This window comes from Calliphora vicina, chromosome 1, assembly GCF_958450345.1.
Source record: "Calliphora vicina chromosome 1, idCalVici1.1, whole genome shotgun sequence".
NCBI lineage: Eukaryota > Metazoa > Arthropoda > Insecta > Diptera > Calliphoridae > Calliphora > Calliphora vicina.
Genome location: NC_088780.1, coordinates 170721871 through 170748331, shown reverse-complemented (window position 1 = coordinate 170748331; position 26461 = coordinate 170721871). Strand labels below are relative to the sequence as shown.

At 28.5% G+C, this 26461-nt stretch overlaps 1 protein-coding gene across 3 annotated transcripts in view; it reads right to left on the bottom strand.

Moving 5' to 3' along the window:
- The window catches only part of Fas1 (fasciclin 1), a 51662-nt gene extending 29311 nt beyond the window's left edge, over nucleotides 1-22351 (bottom strand). For all 3 annotated transcript variants that reach the window (XM_065498218.1, XM_065498217.1, XM_065498216.1), the window contains exon 1: nucleotides 22115-22351. In XM_065498218.1, coding sequence (XP_065354290.1) covers nucleotides 22115-22276 — 162 coding nt within the window. In that variant the 5' untranslated portion in view covers nucleotides 22277-22351. The remainder of the gene's footprint in view (nucleotides 1-22114) is intronic.
- Between the last annotated feature and the right edge of the window lie 4110 nt (nucleotides 22352-26461).

The following is a 26461-nucleotide window of genomic DNA, read 5'->3' as shown; positions in this document are numbered from 1 at the left end:
CATTTTAGTGCAATTCAATTCCCGCCCTTTCTAACGTCTGGCACTATCGATATCGTGCTAAGTAGCATATGTACATGCGTATACTTATGTACTCCTCGTAGGTCCACACAAAACAACCCCGTTACGAGAAAGTAGTTATAAAAAGCCAAGCCTTAAATGCAACTTACAATAAATAAAATACACTAAATGAACAACAACAAAATATGTATAAGTTGTATTTTCAAAAAAATTTTAACTAAATAAATATAAAAGAAAACAACACATGAACACTGTACATACAGTAAATGTATTTATGTAAAAAAAGAAATATGTACGTATATTTTCCACACTACCAGGATACAAAAAAAAAAAAAAAAACAAGAAAAACGAAAACAAAGATGAATGAAAGTAACACAAAACAAACAACTCAACGTAACAAAGTTATCAACTTTAAAATATTTTTATTTTTTGTTTTTGGGATATCTTACCCTAACAGGCATTAGTTTCCGTAATGATGCAGTCTGTAAGAAAAAAGGCCATAAAACACGTTTTTTTAACAAAACCATTTCTATTAAGGCCAAAATGAAACCGTATTTTTGTTTTTGTATGTTTTAGGGTGTGTTATGCATGACTGTCCCTCTGTATGTCTCTCTAAGTCTATTTATTGACTGTGTCAAACGATTGTAATGACAGTGTTTCCTTATGTATGATGGAAGTATCTATGCATATGTGTATGTATTTATAAATATGTATATATTGTTGTGTGAGTTGCAGCTTAAAGGATAATGAATGGACCATCAAACATACTAACTGCATAGGAGAACAATTAAATTTTTATCAAAATAGAAATTTTACTAGACCACTAAAAAAAACCATTAAAAGCACATTTGAGTGGTTCGGTCTCTACACAAAAAAAAGAAGTAAATTAAGCCAGTCTTAAGCCCTAGAATAAAATAGTCATGTAGTCAGACGTTTAAAATATTACATATGTCCTTTAGAATTATGCCGAATACCAATACATACCATTTAAGTCAAAAAATACTTTCTTAATCGAACATTTTAGTAAAAACTAAATACATATGTACAAATTTCTAACTTTTAATTCATTTACGATCCATTATACTTTCACAAATTTCTATCAGTTCAATTTTGCAGCAGATAGTTTTAGATACACAGAGAAAACTGATTCGTTGTGATGACCAAATTTGTAGCTAGCTAATCGAATGATTCGATTATATTCCCAAATATTGTCGGTTCAGTTGAGAAAGAAGAATTACTATTGAAATATCCGAATTTTTGTCACCCCGGTGATTTTCATAGCTAAAAGCTAAACAGTTTCTCTGTGTACTAAAGAATATGCAAAATATACAATAACAAATCGTTGTATTTATGTTGAAAATTCTTTGTTTGATTCGGAAAAGATTTTGGTCAATATTTATTTTGTATTAATTGGGTTAATTTACACTGCTCAAGTTCAAAGTTAATTAAATAATTTTCATTTAGATTGGGATGCGTTGATGGAGGGTTTAATTTAAATTAGTTTTATAATTATGAAATACAGAATGTATTTAACTATTAATGTGTTAATATATGTATTTTAATAAAGAATTTCATTTAGCTCTCATGCATTTAAACACCAGATACATTTAATAAACATTTTTAATAAATTAAATGATGTAGCACTTACATTGTTAATTAAGACAAATTAGAACATATGTACGTACTATGTAACGTTTTTAAGGAAACTAATGATTTTCTATTTCTGTTCAAATAAACACACATCCATTTATACTCCCATTTACGTACCCTACACACATTTTATTTTTCGGAAGTCTATGCGATCAAATTGATCGCATGCAATACAACAAAAGTCAAAAGTCACACAATTAACACTAATGTAAATACATTTTTTCTTTTTCTTGATTAATTCGAATTAAATAAGGTCTCGCAATCATTTGGATGTATCAAAAACGTATTATTTAGATAATTTTCTTTTTTGTAAATTTCAAACTATCTTCCGACTATCAAATTCAGTATAAAACTAATTAAGCTAATTTATTGAAAATTGTAAACTTAGTGGTGTACGTTAATTATACAGGGCAACAAAATCTAAAAAAAATTTGATGCTTTTTAAACCACTACACAATTTTGATGTATTGTGGTTCCAGTAGTAAAAATATGGTAAAAATTTTAAATTCTATTAAGAGTTTTTTTAAAAACATTTTTAAGTGAAATTGTGAATTTTTTTAGACGCTTCTCCACATAATTAATGATTACACAAAAACGGTTAGTCCGATACTATTAAAATAAACTTAGAAAAGTTGAGATTTAATCCGCTTATTCCGTTTATATATTGTGTTTTAATCGGCTTAAGGTAGGGTCACACATGATAACCACTTTTTTTAGCACAAATTTGTTTGACGTATTTACTCTTACAAGTATTTTGTAAGATCAAATAGCATCAAATAAAATAAAACTAAATTTTTTTGTTTTGAATCATCCTATGTAAAATAAGTTTTTGAAATAAGTAAAATAATTCAAATGTCTTTTATTTAGTGGTTACTAGGGTATTGAATCGGTTTGCCGATTTTTAAATAACGAATAAACCGATTAATTTGTGTCGGTTAACCGATTAACCAAAATTAATTTTTTTTGTTTTTAATTTTCCATTTTAATTCAAATACAAATGCCAAAGTAAAATTACATTTTTTTTCGAACATTCAAGAAATATGTTTAGTGAGTATAATAACTGATATACATACAGTGAATGTCACTTAAAATCGTACACCATCGTTGTCAAATTTTATTCATTAGTTTTAGAAAGTTGATGTTTTGGAAATATTTTAAAATGCTATTTTTATATTGTGTGTGCTATTACCTATCAGAAAATTGGGTATAATTTTAATTGCCCTTATCCACAAATAAAAAAATTGGGTAAGACTGTCAGTGCCCAGAATATCAACGCTTCATTTAAAATCGTAAAGGCACTAAAAAATAGCAAATGATACCCTACAAAGTATTAGGATTATTTAATATTAACATTTGTTTTAATTTTTAATGTTTTAATTATAATTTAATATAATTGTACGAATTTAAGTGAAATATAAATTTTGTGATGTTCTTTAATTTTCATCAATTTTTTTTTAAAGAATTGAGGTTTTGTTAACTTTTTTGTTGAAATACATATTTTTTGTTCCAATTAATAAAATGACTTTTAATTTTTTATATAATCACCTATTATTGCCTGTATAATTTCATAATATTTAAAAAAAAATATGTTGTACGATTTTGAGTGACACTCACTGTATTTAATTTGCATGTAATTGTCGGATGAGAACATGATAACAGACGAAACTGCACGCAGAGATAAAATATAGTTGTGCATGTTTTCTGTAACCATTTAAATAGTGTTACAAGTTTTTTTAACAATGTTATAGTCACAGTAACTATTTACATGATTGTGGTAACTATAATATGGTTAATTTACGATTCACATGATTGTCTCAACCATATATATGGTTACAGTAAACAAGTATATGTTTGTGACAACCTTTCATATGGGTATCATAATCTGAGAATAACATATGATAAAATGATTCATCATAAATATGGTTGTCACAAACATATACTTGTTTACTGTAACCATATATATGGTTGATACAATCAGGTGAATCGTAAATTAACCATATTATGGTTACCACAATTATATGAATATGTAGTTACTGTGACTATAATATTGTTAAAAAACTTGTAACACTATTTAAATGGTTACAGAAAACATGTACAACTATATTTTTTCTCTGCGTGTGGAGACATTACTGAAACGAGTTTTTATCAGAACTTACCGAAATAATTAAAAGTATTTAAAATCTAAAAAGTGCTAAAAGGACTCCAATGATATTCGATTAACCGAATAATTTCCTTTTTAAATTGAAAAGAAAAACACGATTTTTGTATACTTATATAAGCATTTTGTTAATAAAAAGAACAAAACCTTAAAAAACAAACAAAACATAATAATTCAACAAAACAATAAATAAATATATACACATGTGAGTTCTTTTTTCGATTTTAGGGAGATTTTCTGAAATAATCTTTCTAATACTTTAATAGTTTCGTTAAGTTCTGATTAAAGACCAGTTTCAGTAATTTTCTTTAGTTTTGTCTATTAACATGTCGTCCTTCGACACATTAGGACAAACTTCATCATAGAATATTCTAGAAAAATGTTATTTCCAAATTCCTTAGTTTCAGTTTTCGTACTATACTTCAAAAAACTATTGCCAAAAGGGAATGTTCACGAGTTAAGAAATAAAATTTAAAAAATATTTCTGTATAAAGTGCAAAAAAAAAGACATTTCGGTTAATCGGTTAATCTATTGCTAAAAGGGAATGTTCACGAGTTAAGAAATAAAATTTAAAAAATATTTCTGTATAAAGTGCAAAAAAAAAGACATTTCGGTTAATCGGTTAATCGACACAAATTATTTTTATTATTCGTTATTTGAAAATCGTCAATTTTAAATTATTCGAACATTTAACAGACAAAAATTAATCGGTTAACCGATTAACGGTTAATTATTTGCTCGATTAACCGATTAAACCAGAAACCCGATTAATTGAATACCCTAGTGGTTACATCTTTTTCGTCAAATATTTGGCATGTGTGACCCTACCTTTAGTAGTCGGAGTTATAATAACAAATTGAAACAAAAAATATATTGTTTAAGTGATGCATCAAATAACTTTTTAATGCTTAGTGATAGAAATTAAATATTGGTGCATGTTTAAAAAAACTAAAATTCTTTTTTTTATTTTTTTGTATGAGATTTGCGCCCCCTGTTGTGGGTTTTGGAACTATTTTTAAGGATTCAAAAAACATCAATTGTATTAATTTTTGATACAGAATCGACTAGTGAAATTCTATTTGCAATATATTCAACCATTTTTGCTCTACAGAAAAATGTGCTCAAAATCCGCGTTTAGGTGCTTTGAACCACCACAAGGAGTGAAAATTTTCCAAAAAAAAGGACGCCATTATTTATATTTACGCAACAACCTTCAGAAAAATGATGATACCCGCAAATCAAATTTTTGAAATTAACTCTAATGTACATATATGTTTACGATTAATTTTGAATTGTATATATTCAAACATACTATGTATGTATGTTTGATAATGTGATGTACATTCTTTTATCTCAATTGTCTTCAAGATTCTTATTTACTTTGTGGGATTGCAGCGTGTGTTTGGAATACTTATCGACATCAACAACATTAAGGTCAACGCCGTTTTTGCTTTAATCTTTAATTAAATTTAATTGAACAAATGAGTGCATCATCGTCAACATCAACATCACCACCATTATTATTAGTACTCGTATCATTCATAGCTTAGCAGCTATTACTTATGATCGTTATGGGATGAAATAGCCGCCTGCAATGCTTTCTACATATTTACTAACTATCTCACTACCAGGGATGCCCAAATTGATACAGTTTTAATCAGGGGCCCAAAATAATAATTACATATTTGGTTTTTAATGTTTTATTTAAATTCATTTTATTTTTGGCAAAAAAAAAAGTCAAAATCATAAATTAATTTCTTGCTGTTATTTAGGATGATCAGGCACGCATGTATCCGGGCACTAAGGCTTAGTCGATTTTAGCTTTAAATTAAACTTTATAAGTTTTTAACTAATAAGAAATTAATACTATTTTAATATAATTTTTGTACGAAGCAAACATTTTATTTTCCATCTCTGTTTACTATAGATATGAAAAATTAAAAGTTTAAAAAGAACACACAATACCAAGAGTACGTACAACTGGACATATGTCGAAAAAAATATTTTTTTTTTTGTTTTAGTGGCCTGAGATACGTTAATGGTCTGCCGTTTTTTTAATAACTTTAACATTTTTTAACCAATTTTTGTGTTTTATATCTTATTAGAACGACAATTACGTACACATATCGATTCTTCTAAATTAAATTGCAAAAGTAATTATTTAATGGCAAAATGTTCACTAAAACTGAAAAAAATTGCATTTTTACCCTTGAAATGCAACTCAAAATTAAATCGCAAGTCGGCTCGGGTTCCAAAATTCCAAAAAAAACTCAGGGAAAAACTGCAACTTAAAAATAAGAACGCGTCATATTAATTCAATAATTTTCAATATAATATTAAAATACATTAAATCAATAATTTTATACTTTGAATTAATGTAGTTTCTATTTATTTCGTGGAATACATTGAATCAACATTGTTTTAAAGTGCAAACATATTACATATTTTAAGTTTTTATTTTATTATTTTTTAAATAAGTTCAAATTTAAATTGAAAAACATTGAATTAATAAGAAACATTTTAAAATCTATATGACAACACTTTAAATTAATATGTAAACCATATCAGCTGATTCCCTCTTTATTAGTTTGTGAAATTTTGTGTGTTGTGGACGCTTTTGATAAAAATGTCGCTGAAATTTAATTTAGTGGTAAGTTAATTTTTTTAAATTTATGATTTTACTAAAATCGCTTTTTATATTAGATAAAGCAAGACTTCAAATAGTTATATCCAAATAAAGAGCAAATGCTGTATTCTAAATGGCACAATTTTAAGGAAAAAAATCAAAACTTCTACGAAACTGAACTTCGGAACGACTATTGGAACTTTTCCGAATTGCAAAAACCACGCAAAAAAAAGACAACAAGGATTTTATAAAAAAATCTGGCAGATGGTAATAAAAAGAAATATACATGTATCAATGATTTTAAAGTTTACGTCTGGCTTTTTTCTTGACTTTACAAATTTTATACGATTCACCATAGGAAAAGTGGTCAAATTGATTCCCCCCTCAAATAAAAACTAGACATGAACTTTACTGTGTAATTATTTTTGTCAGATGCTGAAGATTTTATAATTGCAACTTTGCTCAATGAGTTCTGCCATGTTCAGCTAAATTCAAAACCTTCCGGAAAATGCTGCAAAAAAGTTACGATTGCAGATGCACAGGAAAGTTTCGCAGTATGTTTATTATGCATTAACGATTACGAGAACAAAATTGAAGAACTTTTTACAAAATAATATTCCTTTGGACTAACCGTTCAAACTTTGAATATTTTCTTGAAATATATAAATTTGAATATTTTCTTGAAATGTGAATAAATACTTGCATCAATTAAAAATTTGTTTAACCTGGTACCATTGTGCATTTTAAATTTCATAACGTTTCAATATTAAATTAATGCTGAATAACCTTATTTTTAAATTGCTTCATTCTTAATTCAATATTGTTTCAATTTTATTTCTAAAATAAAAAATATAATTTCAATTACTTCTCCACATATTGTTTTAATATGACGACAATATACATACATATGTAGTTCTAAGAATTCAACATTAATTCAATGTCGAAAATTATTATTTCTATATTGTTTGCATATTAAAATTGTCAAAATAGGGCAACTTTAAATTAATATTGTTCCATATTGAAATAAAAAATTTCAATATGGTTTTTATTGATTTTAAGTTGTTTTTTCTCTGGGTGTATCCTACATATGTCAACTATCTTTTATAGTACTTTATAATGTACTTACGTATGTACTTACAGATTCACACTCAATAACTTTTTGTAAAACATTTCTGAATCAACTCAAAAACAGTGTGACACAAACATCAGTAATTTGGCTAACACTGTTTTCATTTAAACTGTTCAAATGCTATGTTTACACATATGTACATACATAGATGCATAGTTGGACTTATAAGAAACTTAAAAAATAATAATAATAATAATGAAAAGTTCATGCATATTGTGTGCATTTATGATACTGATGTTAATGATTGTCATTGCCATCAACGCCGCCCCCACCGCCAACGACATCTCTTAGAGCAGCTGTAATGTCAGATACGCAGGAAGTTGGGTCATAAAACATAACCACCGTTCGTTGACAATGAACAACAATTCAAAAGGTCAATCATGACGTTGCTCAGAATTGAAAAGCAAAAGAATTTACTGTGTGTTGTTTTTTTTTTTGTTATAAATGCATAATTTTCGCATTCATTGCAATGATTTTTTCTTGATGATGTACAGACGACTATTGTTCAGATTTCAGTTCAGAAAATTGGAACAACAATAGAGTATGAGATATTTTCAGATCACTCACTGTCTTTGGAGGAGTAAGTTTTAAGCAAGAAAATGTATTATTTTTAATCTCTACGGGGTGTAGGGTGTTATCCAATAATGTCCAAAATTGTACTTAAACTTGTTCTTGAAGCGTATTCTATCAGCAAATGTTAAAAAACATTTAAATGTTTAATAAAATCTTACGAAAAATAAGAGAATATACATACATATGTATGTATAATGGAATTTTTCAAAATAACCTTTCTTGACTTAAACATTTTTTACGACTTAACGAAATCAGATAATTTCAAATTTTTCTTTATAATTTCAATATATTTTTGAAGAATCTAAAAGACAATAAGTTTAATGTACTATTTATTTTGCTATTGACACCACTATGTGATGTCAGAGTTTTCATATAATGAATTTTCTTAACTGATCCTCAAATAATTTATTATGGTCTATTGACTTGAACATATAACTGAAATACATATATTTGGTATGGTTGTATATTTTTACAGGACACATTATTTTTTTAGTAAGTCACTATATATCAGAGTTAATATTTAAGTCGTTCTAAAAGTAAATTTATTTTGGTTCAAGTTCATTTATTATAATTAGTTTGTATTATAATTATTTTTGTAAAGTAATTTAGAAGGGCGTCATCAGCAATCTTACATGTCCAAGTTATTGAGAAATTTAATATGGGAAACAAATTCATAATTGTTTACATGTTTTGTAAGTTAGGCGAAATTAAATGATAAACAAAATTGTTTATCATTCCAATTCTATACCAATCCTAGGCATTTAGTAGTCACAAGGATTTTGAGTTTTAGTTCAGTTTAATAATGTTGTGATTATGAGTTCTTAATCCGAAATATATTGAAAATAAATGTAGAAATTCGTTTCTAAAAAAAAATCGCATGATAACCCAGCAAAAATTTTGTGAATTTTTGTGCATTATTTTGTAATGAGTGGTGGTTACCCAGCACATTATTTTATTTACTAGAATAGGTACTTATTTTTATACAGGTTGGTAATGAAGTTTTGCATTTAGCACAGCTATCTAGTGTGTGTTGATTGGAAAACGGAAGGTTTCCAATCAATGAGGAGCCGCAGAACAAAAGGTACTTTTTCGCACATTTAAAATTTTTGGGAAAATGAGTTTTATTTATTTCACCCCCTTAAAAAACTGCATGAACCTGGAAATGATCACAAGTTTCTTACTTATCAATATATACATCTAACTGCCATTAGTTACCACATTAAATGTTAAGGATGTTTGATATAAAACCATTTTAATATTGGAAAAATAACCTTTTGTTAAAAAATAAAGAAAAACAGTACGTTTTGTTAAAAACAAAATTAAAAAGTATGTTTTTTATGCGTTTTTTAACGATAATATTTTAAATGAATGTTTTTAATCCTGATCTAATATATAAACAAATTACACATTGAAATTAAATATTTTTATTTTTTTTTTTCGTTTTATACTTTTTAGAACCCATTTACTTAGTAAAAAAATTAAAAAAATTTGCTTAGTCCCGGTCCACACTGTGAAACATTTGCTGCAAAACATTTGAGTTTGTTTATGAAAGGGGAAAGAGGAATGAAAAAGGGAACTTTGTTTCATGTACATGAAGTTTTTGTTGAGTATGTCATCCACATTTATTCGTTCGTATTCGTACTAACAGAAATATCAAAAAATGAAAAGCAAAAACTTCACTGTGTGGACACGAATGCAGTTTCAAAAGAGAATTTAAAAATCTTTTGCAGCAAATGTTTCACAGTGTGGACCGGGACTTACTTGATTGTTTCTAGATTCTAGAAACATTCTTCTAGATTCTAGAAGATTTCAACCCAAATACTATAAAAATACCAAAAAAAAACAATTTTTGATAAGATGCGAAAAAGTACCTTTTGTTCTGCGGCTTCTCATACGTTGATGTTAAAACTATTGTTAACTTACAATAAAATAACTCGTACATGGAACAGTGAGCTTGACTATCAAACATAATTATGTTTTGTTTGTTTTTTTAAGTTTTTTGTTCTTTTTATTAACAAAATGCTTATATAAGTATACAAAATTTTTTTTCGATTTTAACATGTTTTAAATAAATTGTCTTTACAACCCTGTGGTTTTCATAGAAAAATTAAAATAACTACTGTTGGATTTAAAAAATTACGAAACTTGTTATAAAAACTTACCTAATTTTCTTGAATATACATTGTACGCTCTCACCTAGGCAGAGTGTAATCTATGCCATCAGCGGACATAGTTAGATCGTCTTAGAGCTAGTTTCTTACTTGTCAGTTAAACTCAGCTTAACACGCTGTTATATTAATCTTGAAACATATTTTGCCAGAATTTAACCAATGATTGTGTTTCTCACTAGTGGATTAATTTTGTTAGCATTGCCATACTTTTCAGTCAAATCACATGTTTATTTTCAAATTTGTTCATATAAATATGGCAATACTATACATTTTATAAGAAAAGCAACCGCGTTACATAACTTTTTTTGTAAATTTTAACTTTCTAAAGAAAAAGCGACATAAAAGTATATAAAATGTATATTAAAAATTATATTGATGTTAATAAAGCAAATAAAAACAAAGAGCTGCTGTGCTGAATTGTTTATTTTATTTTCCATCTGTTTGTGCTTTGGCATTTTATACTTAGGTTTAACTCACCAATGATGCTCAGTTAAACCTAGATTATATAGCATATAAACAATAAGTGAGAAACACAATTTTTAGTTTAATTTAGGTTTAAGCGAAGAATGTAGATTATCTCTATCCCAGAAACTAGCTCTTAGAGATAGTTTCTAGGATAAAGATAATCTACATTCTTCGTTTAAACCTAAATTAAACTAAAAATTGTGTTTCTCACTTATTGTTTATTTACTATATAATCTCGGATTAACTGTGCATCATTGGTGAGTTAAACCTATGTATAAAATGCCAATGCACAGACAGATGATAAATAAAATAAACAATTCAGCACAGCAGCTCTTTGTTTTTATTTGCTTTATTAACATCAATATAATTTTTAATATACTGTTACGTTTTAACCTTTTCAAAACGTTGGTTTATTTCCTTTAAATAAACCGGATTATATTGATTGCAAATAAAAGCCGTTTAGTAGTTTAAAAATTGTAACAACTCTATATTTATTTAAAATGTATAACAAAAGAATTAAATAGTCACTCAATGTTTTTTATACACGTTTATAAATTCGCAGAAATACAGACACACTTTATAATGTACACAAATTCACTTTTAAATACAGCACACTTTAAGGCACTCAGTTGATGTTTCTTCAAATAGCGTCTCTGATAAACTCACTAACGACTGCAACCTCTGCCGCTATTTATAACACAGCCATCTGCACTCTAGATTGCTCTTTAACTGTCAAAGCTCGTATATTCTAGAGCTTTATAATACATACGCCATCTGTGGTGTACTTTCTACAATGTTCTTTAACTGAATATTCGAATATACGGTCGCAGCAAACAGCGTTGCCAACTGAAAGCTTTTATTCAATGTTAATAATGCCCACAGATATGTTACAGTTTGCTATCACAGCACTGCTATTTGAAAGCATAATGCTACATTTAAATCAGCCGTTAAAATCGTTATATTTGAATTCAAGTACAATTTCGTAACAATACATTTTATATACTTTAAGTCACTTTTTCTTTTACAAAGTTAAAATTTACAAAAAAAAATATGTACACGGAAGCTTTTTCTTATAAAAATTTAAAGTATTGCCATATTTAAATGAAAAATTTTGGGGAATGCACATGTGATTTGACTGAAAAGTATGGCAATGCTTACAAATTTAATCCATTAGTGAGAAACACAATCATTGGATAAATCCCGGCAAAATATGTTTCAGATTTAATATAACAGCGTGTTATGCTGAGTTTAACTGACAAGTAAGAAACTAGCTCTTAGAATTTTATAAGGACCCCAGAATATACATATGTATGTATATACTTTTGTGGATCGGCGATAAATATTTCGATGTGTTACACACGGAATGACAAAATCTATGTTTTTGGTGTTGAGTAAGAATATTTGCATTTGTTTCTGTGCATTGGCCATCAAAGAAGTCAAAGGACAGTCATTTTCACTAATGTTTCAATATTTCATATAGCATTTAGTCAGTTTAAGCTTTAGAAAGTAGATACTCTGTTGGAGAGTCAATTTCGGAGAAGTTTGTGTTGGTTGTAGACATTTTTGTAAATTAATAAATTAATAAAAAAAAATAAATATGTGTGTATGTAGTGTCTATCTAGAGATATACTTAAAATATTGGAAATAGTGTATTATTAATAATTAATTTCTTGTATGCAAAAATTATAAACTGTAGTTGCTTCCAGTGTATCTACAACATGATTTGTGTTTATTTATTTTCTTTACTACCACCAAATGTTCTTTCTGTTGGTGGTTGGTTTAATGTTTAGTTAAATTCTTTTTAGGATGTCATGGCAACTTGAACAGAAGTGTTTGTTGTCATAGGTCCGTCTTATGTTGGTAACCGACTTTCATTACATATATTTAAGCCATAAACAAATTTTCAATTTCACCTAGACAACTCTTATCTTAGCAGTTGTGACAGACATTAATGTTTTATTGTTCTTAAAAAGAGAAAATAAAAATAAGGGAACATTTATACAACCAGGCCTGTCAGATTTACCGATTTATCGAGATTTTGCCAATTTTTAATATAGAAAGGCGATGGCTTAATATAGAAAGGTCGTATCTCGTTTTTTGTTTTTTTTTTTTTTCAAAATCGGTTTTTTTACATATTCTGGTAAACAAAACTCAAATAGACCTCCCTTAAAACATTCTGTTTCCTATGTTGACGAATAACTGATTTACAGTAATTATAAAAAAGTCCTAACTCATTTAAAGTGGAATGCACATTTTTTTGGTTTATATTAAAGCAAACTACTTTTCTAAAAATATTGTTTTATATAAAACAAATTTTTAGTTGTTTTTTTAATTTCACTTTCTGATATTATTTTCCTTCTCAAGTAAAGTAACTAAAAGTTGAGATACGACCTTTCTATATTAAGCCATCGATATGTGATACATGTATTTCAGCATAATTTTACTAACAAGATATTTTTTTTTTTAAAAATGGCAGAAGAAATTTCTTGGGAAATGTTTGCTCAAATTTTAAAGGATGACGAAAAAATTCTAGACGGGTTTGTATGCTGCCGCTCCTGTAAACATATATTTAAGTATAATGGACGGCAGTCATCCAATCTGAATCGTCATAAATGTCACATTTTGTTTTCAAAAAAGTGAGTAAAATATGAATAAAAAGAAGAAACCTGTAGTTGGCTCTGTATGCTGAGAAAATAAATAAAAGCTAATTAAGACAAAAAATCTATTTGAATAATATATTTTCAAATCAGAATAAGTTTAATAGCAAATAACGCAGCATGTTTCAATTGAATTACCACTACTTTTTAACAAATTGTATAAAAAATTGTGTCAAAAAGAGATCCAAATTCGGTTTATTTTGCGAAAAGTAGTTTTGGCACTATTGAACCCATTTTGGCACAATTTATACATCAATTTGGCACTATGTAAATATAAATGTTCAAATCCCATCACTGCCTCATAATGAGTATTTTGATGTTCGTAATTCGGCAACACTGAAACACACAACCTCATAATGAGTATTTTAATGTTCGTATTCGAATCATACTTATGTTGCTTCGTCTATACAAATTGAGTTTATTAATGTGCTGTTTTTCTATAGCGAACGAGTGCTTTGAGTGGAAATTTAACATGTGTTTTGTTATTGTAACAAAAAATGCATGTAAAACGTGCACTCAAAACGCTCATTCGCTATAGAAAAACAGCACATAAGTATGAGTATAATGATTACCTCAAACTTTACTAGTGGATATGAGTCTCAACAACATTGTTATAAATATGAATGCGTATAAGTATTTGAAATTTTGAGTCATGATTCGATTATACACACTTTTTCACTACTCAATGCTGATCTCTGTTCTCTGTTACCTATTGCTCTTAGCAAAATGTGTCCCAAATAGTTTAGATATGTAGCTATTTTTATACCCTTCACCATGAGTGGCAAGGGAATATACATATAATTTTGACATTCCGTTTGTAATTTCCACATTTTTCTTTTGCGACCCCATAAAGTATATATATTCTGGATCGTTACAGATAGCGGAATCGATATAGCCATGTCCGTCTGTGTGTTGAAATCAACTTTCCGAAGCCCCCAAATAACTTACATACACGATTCATACATCATTATCTCCGAAATTCTTCCGGCTCGGTCGCTATTTAAAATCGATCCACAAATGGCTGATATATAGGGAAAAAACTAGGACAACCTCGATTTTTGACCTATATCTGGATTACTAAGTCATTAATATAGACAATATGGATATCTAATGATAGATATTTCAAAGACCTTTGCAACGACGTATATAAGACCATAGTAAGTTGGACATACAATGGGTCAAAATCGGAAAAAAATATTTTTTAACCCGAATTTTTTTTTCATCAAAAATTTTTTTTTTCTCATAAATTCTTTTTCCAAAAAAATTAATTAAAGAAATTTAATACAAATATTTAAAAAAAAATTATTTTTAAGTATAATTTGGTGAAGGGTATATAAGATTCGGCACAGCCGAATATAGCTCTATTACTTGTTTTAATTTATTTTTCCAAAATCATAATCTTTTTTGATTTTCATCGCTATGATTACTGTTTTATTTAAGAATCGGGGTTTATTTATTTGTATCTGAACTGTCAAGTTAATTAATTACAATGAAAGTCAATAACAAAATGAGTTCATTCAATTTTTAATTCAATTTATTTTTTTGAATTCATTATTAGATGTATGCATTAAAATTTGATTTCAATTAATTGATTTGATAAAATGAATGCATTCAAGATTTTTTAATTTATTATGAATTCATTCATATTTTGGACAAAATGATGATTATGTTTATTGAAATCTATACAAATTAATATAATAATTATGAACAGCCTATATCAAATTCATATCAATGACCGTTACCGAATTAACGCAAACTACGATTATATCAATACTGTATAATTTTAAATTGAGTTATTAACATAAAAATCATCTTTACTGAATTAAAATCTTAAAGTATTCAAATAGCGGGACCAGCTAAGAATATTATCTCAGATATGTTTTTAATAAATCTGAAAGTGATGACATCATATTTTTAAAATCACTTTCTTAAAAAGAGAAGATACGACACTGGTTACCGTTATGCAATCATCCTAATATTTTTTTTGAAGCAGTCTAGTGCATATTGTAGGACAACAAATGAAACTACTAGTTGTAATAGGTATTTACTTGCGTCTGTTAAGTCCTTGACATACATACACACTTAAAAAAAAATACGTATGTATGTAAGCTGGCAACAGCACATATATTCATGTAAACCTTATGAAATGTCATATATTTTTCTAAAAAAGTAATTCTGTTAGACCCCTCAAATTAAACCTTGATGCATTTTATGATGTCCCCAAAATAGTTTGGGTCTAATGATAAACCATTCGTGAGCTGGATCATTTTCAAAAGAAGTTATTTTTTGGAAAATATAATAGTACTAGTTCTGATGATGACGATGAAAGCAAACACACTCAATTGTCAAAGACTGATGATTAGATAGAAATTTCAAACTTGGGCTATTACAACAGAATAAAAAGTACCTATGAATTGTTTTTGAAAAATGTTAAATGATTTTTGTATTAGAAACGTATTATGTATGTATGTATGAATGTATGTACATATGTAAGTGTGTATATTTTGCTGTTTGTATCTAATACTCGCTGTGCGTACTACATTTACTACGTGTGGTTGGTTTTTTTTTTGGAAACAAAAGAAACAAATAATACAGAAAACCTGCTAAACATCCTTGACCTTGTTATGTGTTTTTTGTTGAAAAATCAATATTACCTGTTCCTGTGTTATTACTGAAGTAACTAAGGTCGGATAATTGTAAATAATACTTAAACAATGGATCCACACTGCCATTTATTCCTCAGAGTTTGTTCGTTAATGTACAATACAATGTATTTAAATTATTATATTTTTCTGTGAAAATTGTATAAGCATTTATTTATTTAGAAAAAAAATATTTTTTGCTAGAAAATATGTATCTTCTGGTACATACTAAGTACTATATTGTTAGTAACTTTTCAATTGTTTTAAAAATTCTTAAAATATTACTTTGGCATCTTTTACCAAAAAGTGGTTGAATCAAAGAATCAGTGAATATTTAAAACAAATATTTGGTCAATTCACATGGTCTCCTATCATGTCATATTGTCATAATGTTCTAATAAACAATGGTTTGAAAATATTGTTATTGCCTTTCAAGCAAAAAATGTCCTAAAATAATACTACTCTGTGAGCTATGTTTATTGTGTTATCGTCACCAGTCAGCAGAGACCTGCGCCGAACGCCTAAGAGTCGGTTAAACCGAGCGGCCGAGTCGTGAAATATTAGGACATTATGACAATATGACAGGATAAGATACCTTGTGAATTGACCGACTATTTCAGGTACAATTAACGGCATGAAACTATAAGTTAGCAAATCCGATCGATTATTTAGATTTTATAAAGACTAGTATCTACAATTACTAGCATAAATCATACAGTATAATCCACATAATATTCTATCAAAACGTTTTAGTTTTTCGATGCCGAAGTTACTTACCCTTCCCGCTCAAAATATTTTACCCCATTGCACTGTAAATGTTGGCAGATCGAGGAGGTTACTTTTAAAAGAAAAACTACAAGTTTGAATGTTTTATATATACATTAGAGTGACAATCAGTTGTATGGAAAAAAATTTTTGTTAAAATTTTGAAGAGTGCCGGGTGGAATATTGTTTTTACTTAAAATTTATAACAGTAAGGAAATTGGACTCATTCGCCTAAATATGGACAAAAAAATTGTTTTTCTTGAAAAACGCAAAATTTAAATCGCAAGTACGGAAAAACTGTAAGAGGTATTGACATAATTTTTTCATATTTTTATTCCCTATTTTGATCTCAATGAACCCCAATGTGATGATCGAAAAAATCTGAAATTTGTTTAACAAAATTTTTAAAAATTTGAAAATGGAGTTTTGAAACAGCCGTTAAAAAAAATTATTTTTTTTGGTCATACCTGCGAATAAGTTAACGGTATCCTACGAAGACAAAAACTCATATACAAGTAAATATGGACACATTTTAAGTAAAAATGAGCATTTATTTTAATTTTTCTAGAAATATCTTAATTTTTTTTCCTAAATTGTTTGTTCAAGTGGCCTGAAACACATTAATGGTCTGGCGAATTTGTAATAACTTTAAAATTTTTTAATCAAATTTTGTCATTTATATCTCATTACAACGATAATTACGTACATATTTCGATTATTTTGCATTGAATTGCAAAAGTATTTATTTAGTAGCAAAATTTTTTCAAAAACTGGAAAATTTGCATTTTTCTCTAATTTTGGCGATAATACAGTTTTTGGGTCATTTTGAACCAAAGGAGATACAGGGTTAATTTCCAAAAATTTTTTTTAATGTAATATTCATTAATATAAATAAATCTACATATTTCTAGAAAACAATGCAGAAAGTTAACGAGTTTCACCTATTTATTCCATATTAACAGTAAAATTTTGCATATATCTGAACTTTGACCTCGATGCGCGTCCAGAAATCGTTGCCCGATTTGGCTCAAATTTTCAGCACTTAACATTTAGGCCTAGTGTCACAATATTCCACCCGGCACTCTTTGAAATCTAAAAAAAAAAAATCGGCTGTCACTCTAATATATATCAGTATATCAGTTTAAAGATTGAAAAATTTTGGTAATTCATCTCAAATGTTTGACTTTTGCACTTTGTATATATTATAGATAATTTGTTAATGAAAAAAGCGAAAAGTACACTATTTTCCTATATCTAATGCAATAATACTAGTAATCCCAGCAGTTCTTGGTGACTGTACTGAACTATTTATTTTACCTATCACTTAGGATAGTTAGCTGACTAGTTATTTTAACACGAGCATGGGTGCTAATAGACCTCAAATAGTCAGTTAAAAAGACATCTCATAGATAGCCCAATTGCTTGTAAATAAACCTTCATCTGATATATTACTTCTGGTTAAAAGTGACTACAGTCTGGGTTACTTAGAGACACTAAAGTGACAATTGACTTCACGCTAGGATACTGGGATGTCAGTATACTTAAGAAAAATTAAAATAAACTGTTTGAGAATTATATCAACTCAATTTATATAAATCAAAATATATCAATTGGAATTAGCCAAGTTATCAAACATTAGTGACAATTACTGTCTGATACCAGCAGTTAATCGTATATTTATTTTTTAAGAAAATAAACTAAATATTTTTGGTTAAGCAGAATTTTTCTATTGTTTCCCTTTCTTTTAGTGCATGTGGAATTTTAAATACAGCAATTTTCTTTCACATTTATGAAAAGCTCTTTGTAACATATTACGCGTACGAACATAAGTGGAAATGGAAAAAGGAGGGTTTCCATTTTTTCAAAAATGTTATTTTATTCATTTGCATTCCTGCTAAAAAAATTCGGTATAAATCCGTGACATATATATCTTTGTGACCGATTGCTTTAGGTAGCTTTGTCAAACATATTTTCAAAATTCAGAAATTAATCAGTAAATGTATTTTATTTTGAAGTCAAAATATACCTATATATGCCGGTAATAATGATCAAAAATTAATTTTGTTAAGGTTTTTTTTAAAAAAAAAAAATAAAATCATAAGTCTCAATAGTAAATACTGTGTATTATCCTCTGTTCTTCCAAACACAATTTATATAAGTAAATGTTATTTAAAGAGATATGTATGTATATGAAGTATTGGAACTTGATTGTACACAAATTCGATATGACAAACCCTACTAACTTCTAAATCAACAGAGATATTCTAAGACTTTCTGATGGTCGAGTCACAAAATGAAAATTACAAATTACTCTTATTCTTGACACAGTGATGTTAATACATACATACTTAATTAAGTACATACGTATGTAAATTTAGTAGAATAAAATGTTTTAAATAGTGTTAAGTGGATTTGTTAGTCCACATAAATAATATGTAACTATATTATGTATATTAGAGTGGTTCATAAACACAAAGTAAATCGTACAAGTCAACGTACCTAAAATTATAGGGCACTGCTACACGCAATGTAGCACGTAATGGATCACGCAATTTGGATCGCGATCCATCAATACTGGGTGATCGGTCCGGTTTTTTATAACCGGTTATAACCGTTTTTTTGGTTAAGTCGGTTTCGGTTTTTTTTTAAAAGGCTCACATTTCGAATATCGAAGAAACCGGTTTTTTTTCCTCGAATAGCCGGTTTTTTTAAAGTGTGTTTTTATGAGTTTTAGTGTATTAAAAACTTTAAGGCCGGGTAACTTAACAATATTTTAAACATAGTTAAGCTTAATCAATGTTTAAATATTTTTTTTTGTATGAAAAAAATATGTTTTGTGTGAAATTGGCGGGGAAAATTTTGCAACTTTGATTGTTTGTTCTGGCGAAAGTTTACACAAAAGCGAAAAGAATTAATATGGAAAACGTTTGTCCTGGTATGTAAAACTATAGTTTACCAATGTCTGTGACGTTGTTATGTGTTTTTGTCCAATTGTACAGTGTAGTTGTGTTTCGTGGATCAGTAGTTTTGCATGGCAAAGCGTAGCAAAAAATTGTAAGTGAGAAGTTATTAACCAAAGTGTGCAGTTTAATAAGAAACTAATCCTTTTTGTCCGAATCCACACGTTTTCGAAAAAATTAAAATTTAAAAATAATATTTTTAGTGGAAACGTCAATATGTCGGCCAGATCGGTTATATGGCAGCTATATGAAATAGTATTCCAAATCATATGAAACTTGGTAGGTCATCTTGGGAGTATACAAAAATGTATATAAACCAAATTTCAATTCAATTGCTTTTAAATTAGAGTTTATGCAAAAAAAAAAAACAATGTGCGTAGGTAGTTGTTGACATAGAGAAACATAGAGCGGAAACTAGAAAAAAAAATCAAACAAAAAAATTTCTCAAAATAATCACACATACGAGTGTTGTTTTTGTTTTCACATAGTTTTTTCTACTAATACATTCTCACCACTTAGGTTTCTGACAACTGAGTTAGGTCTATTCTCTATGGTTGTTGACATTTTTATTTAAATGAAATTAAAATATCACTTAACACTTTTAGAAAAAATTAAATTTTGATTTCAAAATGGGTCAAATTTGACCCGAAGACCTTTTGAAGTTTAAAAAAGTAATCAAAATTAGAATTGAAGATTTATTTTTTGTTATTAGAATACATGTTTATTCTTTATCATAATTATATGATCTCTTTTTTCTTTTATGTTTTTTTATGAACTGTTTTTGCTTTAATAACTATTATTTTAATAAATAAAACTTTTCTTTCTTCTTATTTCTATGCGTTTTAATATTTTTTCAACAAAAAAACCGGTTAACCGGTTATTATTAAAAAACCGAAACCGGTTTATATTAAATTGCAATTTTTCGAAGAAACCGAAAACCGGTTTCTAAAAAATGTCGAAGAATCGATCACCCTAATCAATACTGCATGCAACACGTTCAATAAATATCGCGATACTGGATCGCGGTCAATATATATTGAACGTGTAGCAGTGCCCATAAAGGGGGATGTCATCTACAATATCTTGAACAAATATCTTGAACAAATTTAGAAAGATTTAATTTTGAATACAATTCGTGGTTCATTGGAGATATCTAAATGAAATTGTGTGTTTCGGAGTTGATTTGTATTTCTAAAGATGTTATTTGACGAAAAAGACGTAACCACTAAATAAAATACATTTGAATTATTTTATTTATACGAAAAACTTCTTTTACTTAGGATGATTCAAAACAAAAAATTAAGTTTTGTGTCATTTGATGCTTTTTGATCTTACAAAATACTTGTAAGAGTAAACACGTCAAACAATTTTGTGCTAAAAAAAGTGGTTATGTTTTTTTGAGCAAATATTTGACATGTGTGACCCTACCTTAAGTTTCTAAAAATTCTAAAAATTAATCTGTTGAAATGCTCGAAATATTTGTTACCCAATTTTCATTAGATTTTCGATTTTCTAAATTAGATATAGATACCAGCAAACAAATTTGAACCCATCCAAAACAAATTTATTGTTTAACTAATTTTGTGTACAAAATACCACAAAGCATTACACATTTCAGAAAACAAGGCAAGGATTGTAAGATGTAACCTTATTATACATGTATTAGTAATTATTTAAAGATTTACAACTTGGAAAAAAATCTAATAATTTAACATTTTAGTAAGAGTTGTTCTTAATTACCAATTATTGATAAATTCACTGACATTTATTGTTGGGGGATAAGCTAGTTGCTATCCGTATTTCACTGGTTGCTTAGGCTTTAGAAAAACTAAAGATTTTATACAAATAAAACTATAGATTGGATGAGAATTACAGACTCAAGCTTTATTTGTAAAAAAATATCAAAGCATACATAAATAATTTAATGTTTTAATTATTTAGTGTCAAATTTGATCATGTCAATACATTGTAATAAACTTTAAAGGAGTTTAGGAAAAAAAAAACAAAAATATGGTAATTTTTCATGTTCCCAATAAGAATGCCAAACAACTGTATGGAAACTTTTTTCTATTTTATTTCGAATTTTATCGAAATAGCTGAAATTGAAATACAAAAAAACAAATTTTCTAAAACACTGTTCAAAATCGAAAGATCAAAAATTGTTAAGATTTCTTTGTTGAAATTTGGATTATGACCCGACCCCTTCTAAGTAGCATTTTAGATATGTTGAAAAGTTGTGCATGAATTTGAACCACTCTAATGTATATGTAAATATAAATGGTATCATGTAGTTTCTTACCTGTGATAAATCTGGATCATCCCGCAGTTTATCTAAAACAGTTGACTGTGCCAATTGTGGCAGTACAATTAGGGAAAATGCAACAAATAGAGCTTTCAAACGCAATGTCAAATAAACACCTCCACCACTTCCATCACCACTTCCACGACTGCGAATATTCATTGCTAATGTATGAATTATTGGCAAGAGCGTCGACACAATTACGTTATGCAGTTAAGAAGAATGAATGAATGTTCTCGTAATAAAGTTTGGATATTTAGTTATTATACAAATGTGTCTTTCTTTTTATACATATATTTTTTTAAATATCTTTTCTTTAGTTTCTTTTTTTAATATATTTTGCTGTTTATAATTTAATATGTACTTTGCTGTTTCGTTCTCTTTCTTTTTGTTGTTGTTCGTTTTCTTGTTATTGTTCTTTTCGTTCTTTTCGTAATGATGTGAAGAATAATGTTAATTGAATTGAAATTCTATAGTTCTACTACTACTACTAAATAAGTTATTTTATATTTCGTACGAGTCCAAATTGTATGAGGGACACTCGAAATCTGCACAACAAATTAAAAAAAAAGATTGAAATCTGTATTTAAAATAACCAATGCCAAAAAATGTCAGTAGCGTAGATAAATGTAATGACACAAGTGCTAAAATTTAGCAGGAAATTAAATCAAAAGAAGTAATGAACCAACCCCAAGTGGTTGTTATATAAGATTTGTGGAATTGTATTTGTGACAAACACTGTTTAGTGGTCGCTTGTCGTCAGCGACGATGGCGATTGCGATGACGACTATAACGACGAGGACGACAATATCAACGTCTAGATGGTATTTCAATATACATATACATATGTATTTCATTTTTTATTCATGAATTTAAATGTACGCACATACAGTATAAGTAAGTAAGTATGTATTATTGAAAAACCTCCCCTGTCTTCACAAATAAACTTAAGAATACAAAAAATTGATTTTCCCTTAATAGTTTTTATTTATTGTAAATTTTGCACTTGTCATTCTTAAGGATTCTTTAATGCAAAACAATCTTAACGACCTAGCTAGCGACTATACAATAAAATCTGACATCATTTTGAGTCATACTTTATTCCGGAAACATTAAAGTGTACGTCAAATAATTTTAGGTCAAAAATATAAATTTCAAAAACATTCATATGTGTATGTTTAGAATTAAACTATCGAATTTTAAATATTGGGGGTAAAAATATGTCCATACACATGCATATACATATGTATGTATCCGGATTAATAATTACTAAAATGTTTTTTTCTTTCATTAAAAAAAAAATTCAAGGACTTTTGTATTATTTTCGGGTAATTCGTACAATTTACCGTTATGTCACTCTGTTTAAGAATTATTAAAAAATTATATTATGTGACTATTGCCGATATTAACAGTTACAATTTCAATTCTTGCACAATACATAGTTATAGTGACTAAAGAAACATGAACCATTTTTTATGGAAGGAATTATGCAATTCATTTAAATCAATCACTTGTTCCCCCAAACTAAGAAGTGAAAAAATAAACAGCGTAAACATGTTTAAACAAGTTATAATAATGCATAATTGTTCTATTATGTGCAAATGTGTTTAATTCTTTTAATATTTGTATCTTTTGAGAAAAATCTATAATTTTTGTAAATCAAACTACATACTTAGTATATTTCTTCTTATAATATTACACACAATGACACACACACACACACCCTCAACGCTTGTTTTGCTTCAACACAAAAATTCCAATAAATTCCTTGTATTTAATATTTCTCCTTTTTAAAGTCACTTTAAGCAAATAATAAAACAATACCGACACAACCGACGTTTCACAAACAACTGAAGTAAAAGTTGAGCAATCGGACAGCAATTTGGCTAAAACCAAGCTAAAACTGTGTTCCATCCATCACACAGATACAAAAAATACATCCACAGAGAAAGCACTCATTTCAGGTTTCTCTGCTTATGCTTTCCGGCGAAGAGAGGATATGACCAGAGAACATACCAATCAGTGATGCCGTTTGGTTACATTTGTTAAATTTTTCGTAACATTTCAACCCTCTACGTAACATGGTATAATTTGCTTGTTTTGGACCTTATTTTCGTAACTTTTCAGCCCTGCAACTAAATAAATAAAGATGTGAAATCATCCTAGAAGTTAGAAAAGTTCAATTGAGGACATGCTGATGAATATCGCTGGATATTTAGGTCGAAGCTCCAAAAGGTTACCTAAATTTCAAGAACTCCAATTTTTTTTTTTCAATTAGACCACCATACAATTTTAAGTCCAACAGTAACAATATAGCTCTCATTTAAACCATGTCTATGCTGAATTCTAGTGCAACACACAGCTTTAAAGGAATATTTTCGCTTAGAAATTTGTGAAACCCCTACAAATGGCACAGAGAATTGATTGTTTAAACATCGATATACTGTTGAATTTTTAAACGATTTCAATAAACATTTTCAAACTGAAAGGTAGCTATTACATATTTCGCAAGCAACTATAAAATACGATCAGTTTTATTCGATATTGAATGCGGTAATTCGGCCTCTGATCTTATTATCCGGTGGAATAGAAACAAAATTATTATTATTTCTGTTATATTTTATGAAACCTTAATAAATACAGTATTTATTTAAGAAGAATTCGTAAATGTAACTTTTTATGAAAAAATTTAACTTTTTATAAGAAATATGGTAACTTTTTCCAAACTACCCCTGGCAACACTGATAACCATACACTTAATTAAGCCCAAGGCGAATTCATTTAAGGGGGATTCAGTCAAACAGCTTATAACTTTTGTTTAGCTTATTTGGTTCTAGCTACTGTCAAATACTGTTTTTGTACATACATATGTATTTCAATATCGCCCTATTTCTACACAGAGAAAACAGATTCGTGTTCACAACCGAATTTCGTCGGTTGTATGTACTGTCACACAATTCGGTTACGATTACTGAAAATTTCGTTTCTTAGCACAATATTTTCGATAGCTACATTTGACTTTTAGTAACCTAACAGTTATAACAACAGATATTGTTAGTTGTTAGTATGATTAATAGAAGAAAATAATGTGTTTAATCCCAAATATAACAGGTGGCGCAAAAGTAATCCTCCTAGCAGAAAATGCTATAAATTTTGCGATTGGCCCCTAATGTCAGTTCTGTTTTGAATTTGTGTAGTAAACACATGCGAAATACACGTTAATAAACAATGTTACGCTACACTGCACCAGAACGCGGAATATTGCTGACTATTTAATCACCACCAAGAGGAAGATTTTCATCAAAAATAATCATGAGTGATGAGGCCCATTTCCATCTTAGCGGGTACGTAAATAAGCAAAATTTACGCTTCTGTGGCACTGAAAATCCGCGTGTAACCCACGAAGAGCCATTACACCCGCTCAAAGTCACTGTATGCTGTGCTGTTTTCGCTGGAGGAGTCATCGGACCTTTTTTCTTCGAAGACGTCGCGGGCCAAACGGTTACTGTGAATGGTGAGCGCTACAGAGCAATGATGAACGAGTTCTTTTTGCAGCAACTTGATGAATTGGGATTGGAAAACATGTGGTTCCAACAGGACGGTGCAACGGCACACACTGCACGTGCCACAACCGATATGCTGAAGGATGCATTCCCCGGGCGCCTAATCTCCCGTTTTGGCGATTTGCACTGACCAGCAAGATCGCCTGATTTGACCGCTCCAGACTTCTTTTTGTGGGGCTTTTTGAAGTCGCGGGTTTATGTCAACAAGCCTCAGACTCTTGCAGCTCTTAAAGACAATATCCGTTAAGAATGTGAGGACATATCGCCGGAAGTTTTGGCCAAAGTGATGGAAAATGCCATAAAAAGGGCTCAAATGACAATCAACTGTGGCGGCGGCCATTTACATGACATCATATTCTCGACTTGATGTAAAAAAAATTAAAAGACCAAATAAAAATAATCCACAAGAAGAATCAAAGTTTTTAATTTTTTTTTTTTAATTACTGCCAAAAAACATCGGAAGTTTACTTTTGCGCCACCTTGTATTATAGATGCAACTGAATTAACAAATAATTGGCGTTCATAACAGAAAAGTTGATTGACTAAAACAATATATTTTTGAGATCGGTTGCAAAAAACAAATTCGTAATTCATTAGATAAAAAAGAAAATAATTCAAAATTAACACAATTTTAAACGTTTTTATTTAGATATTTTTATTTACATATATTATGTATATTATCTTCTTTATATATATAATTCTTCTGTACGTGTGTTAGTAACTAAACTACTCCTTAACGGCTAGACCGATTTGGGTGAAATTTGTTGTGTGTGCTTGAGTGGGT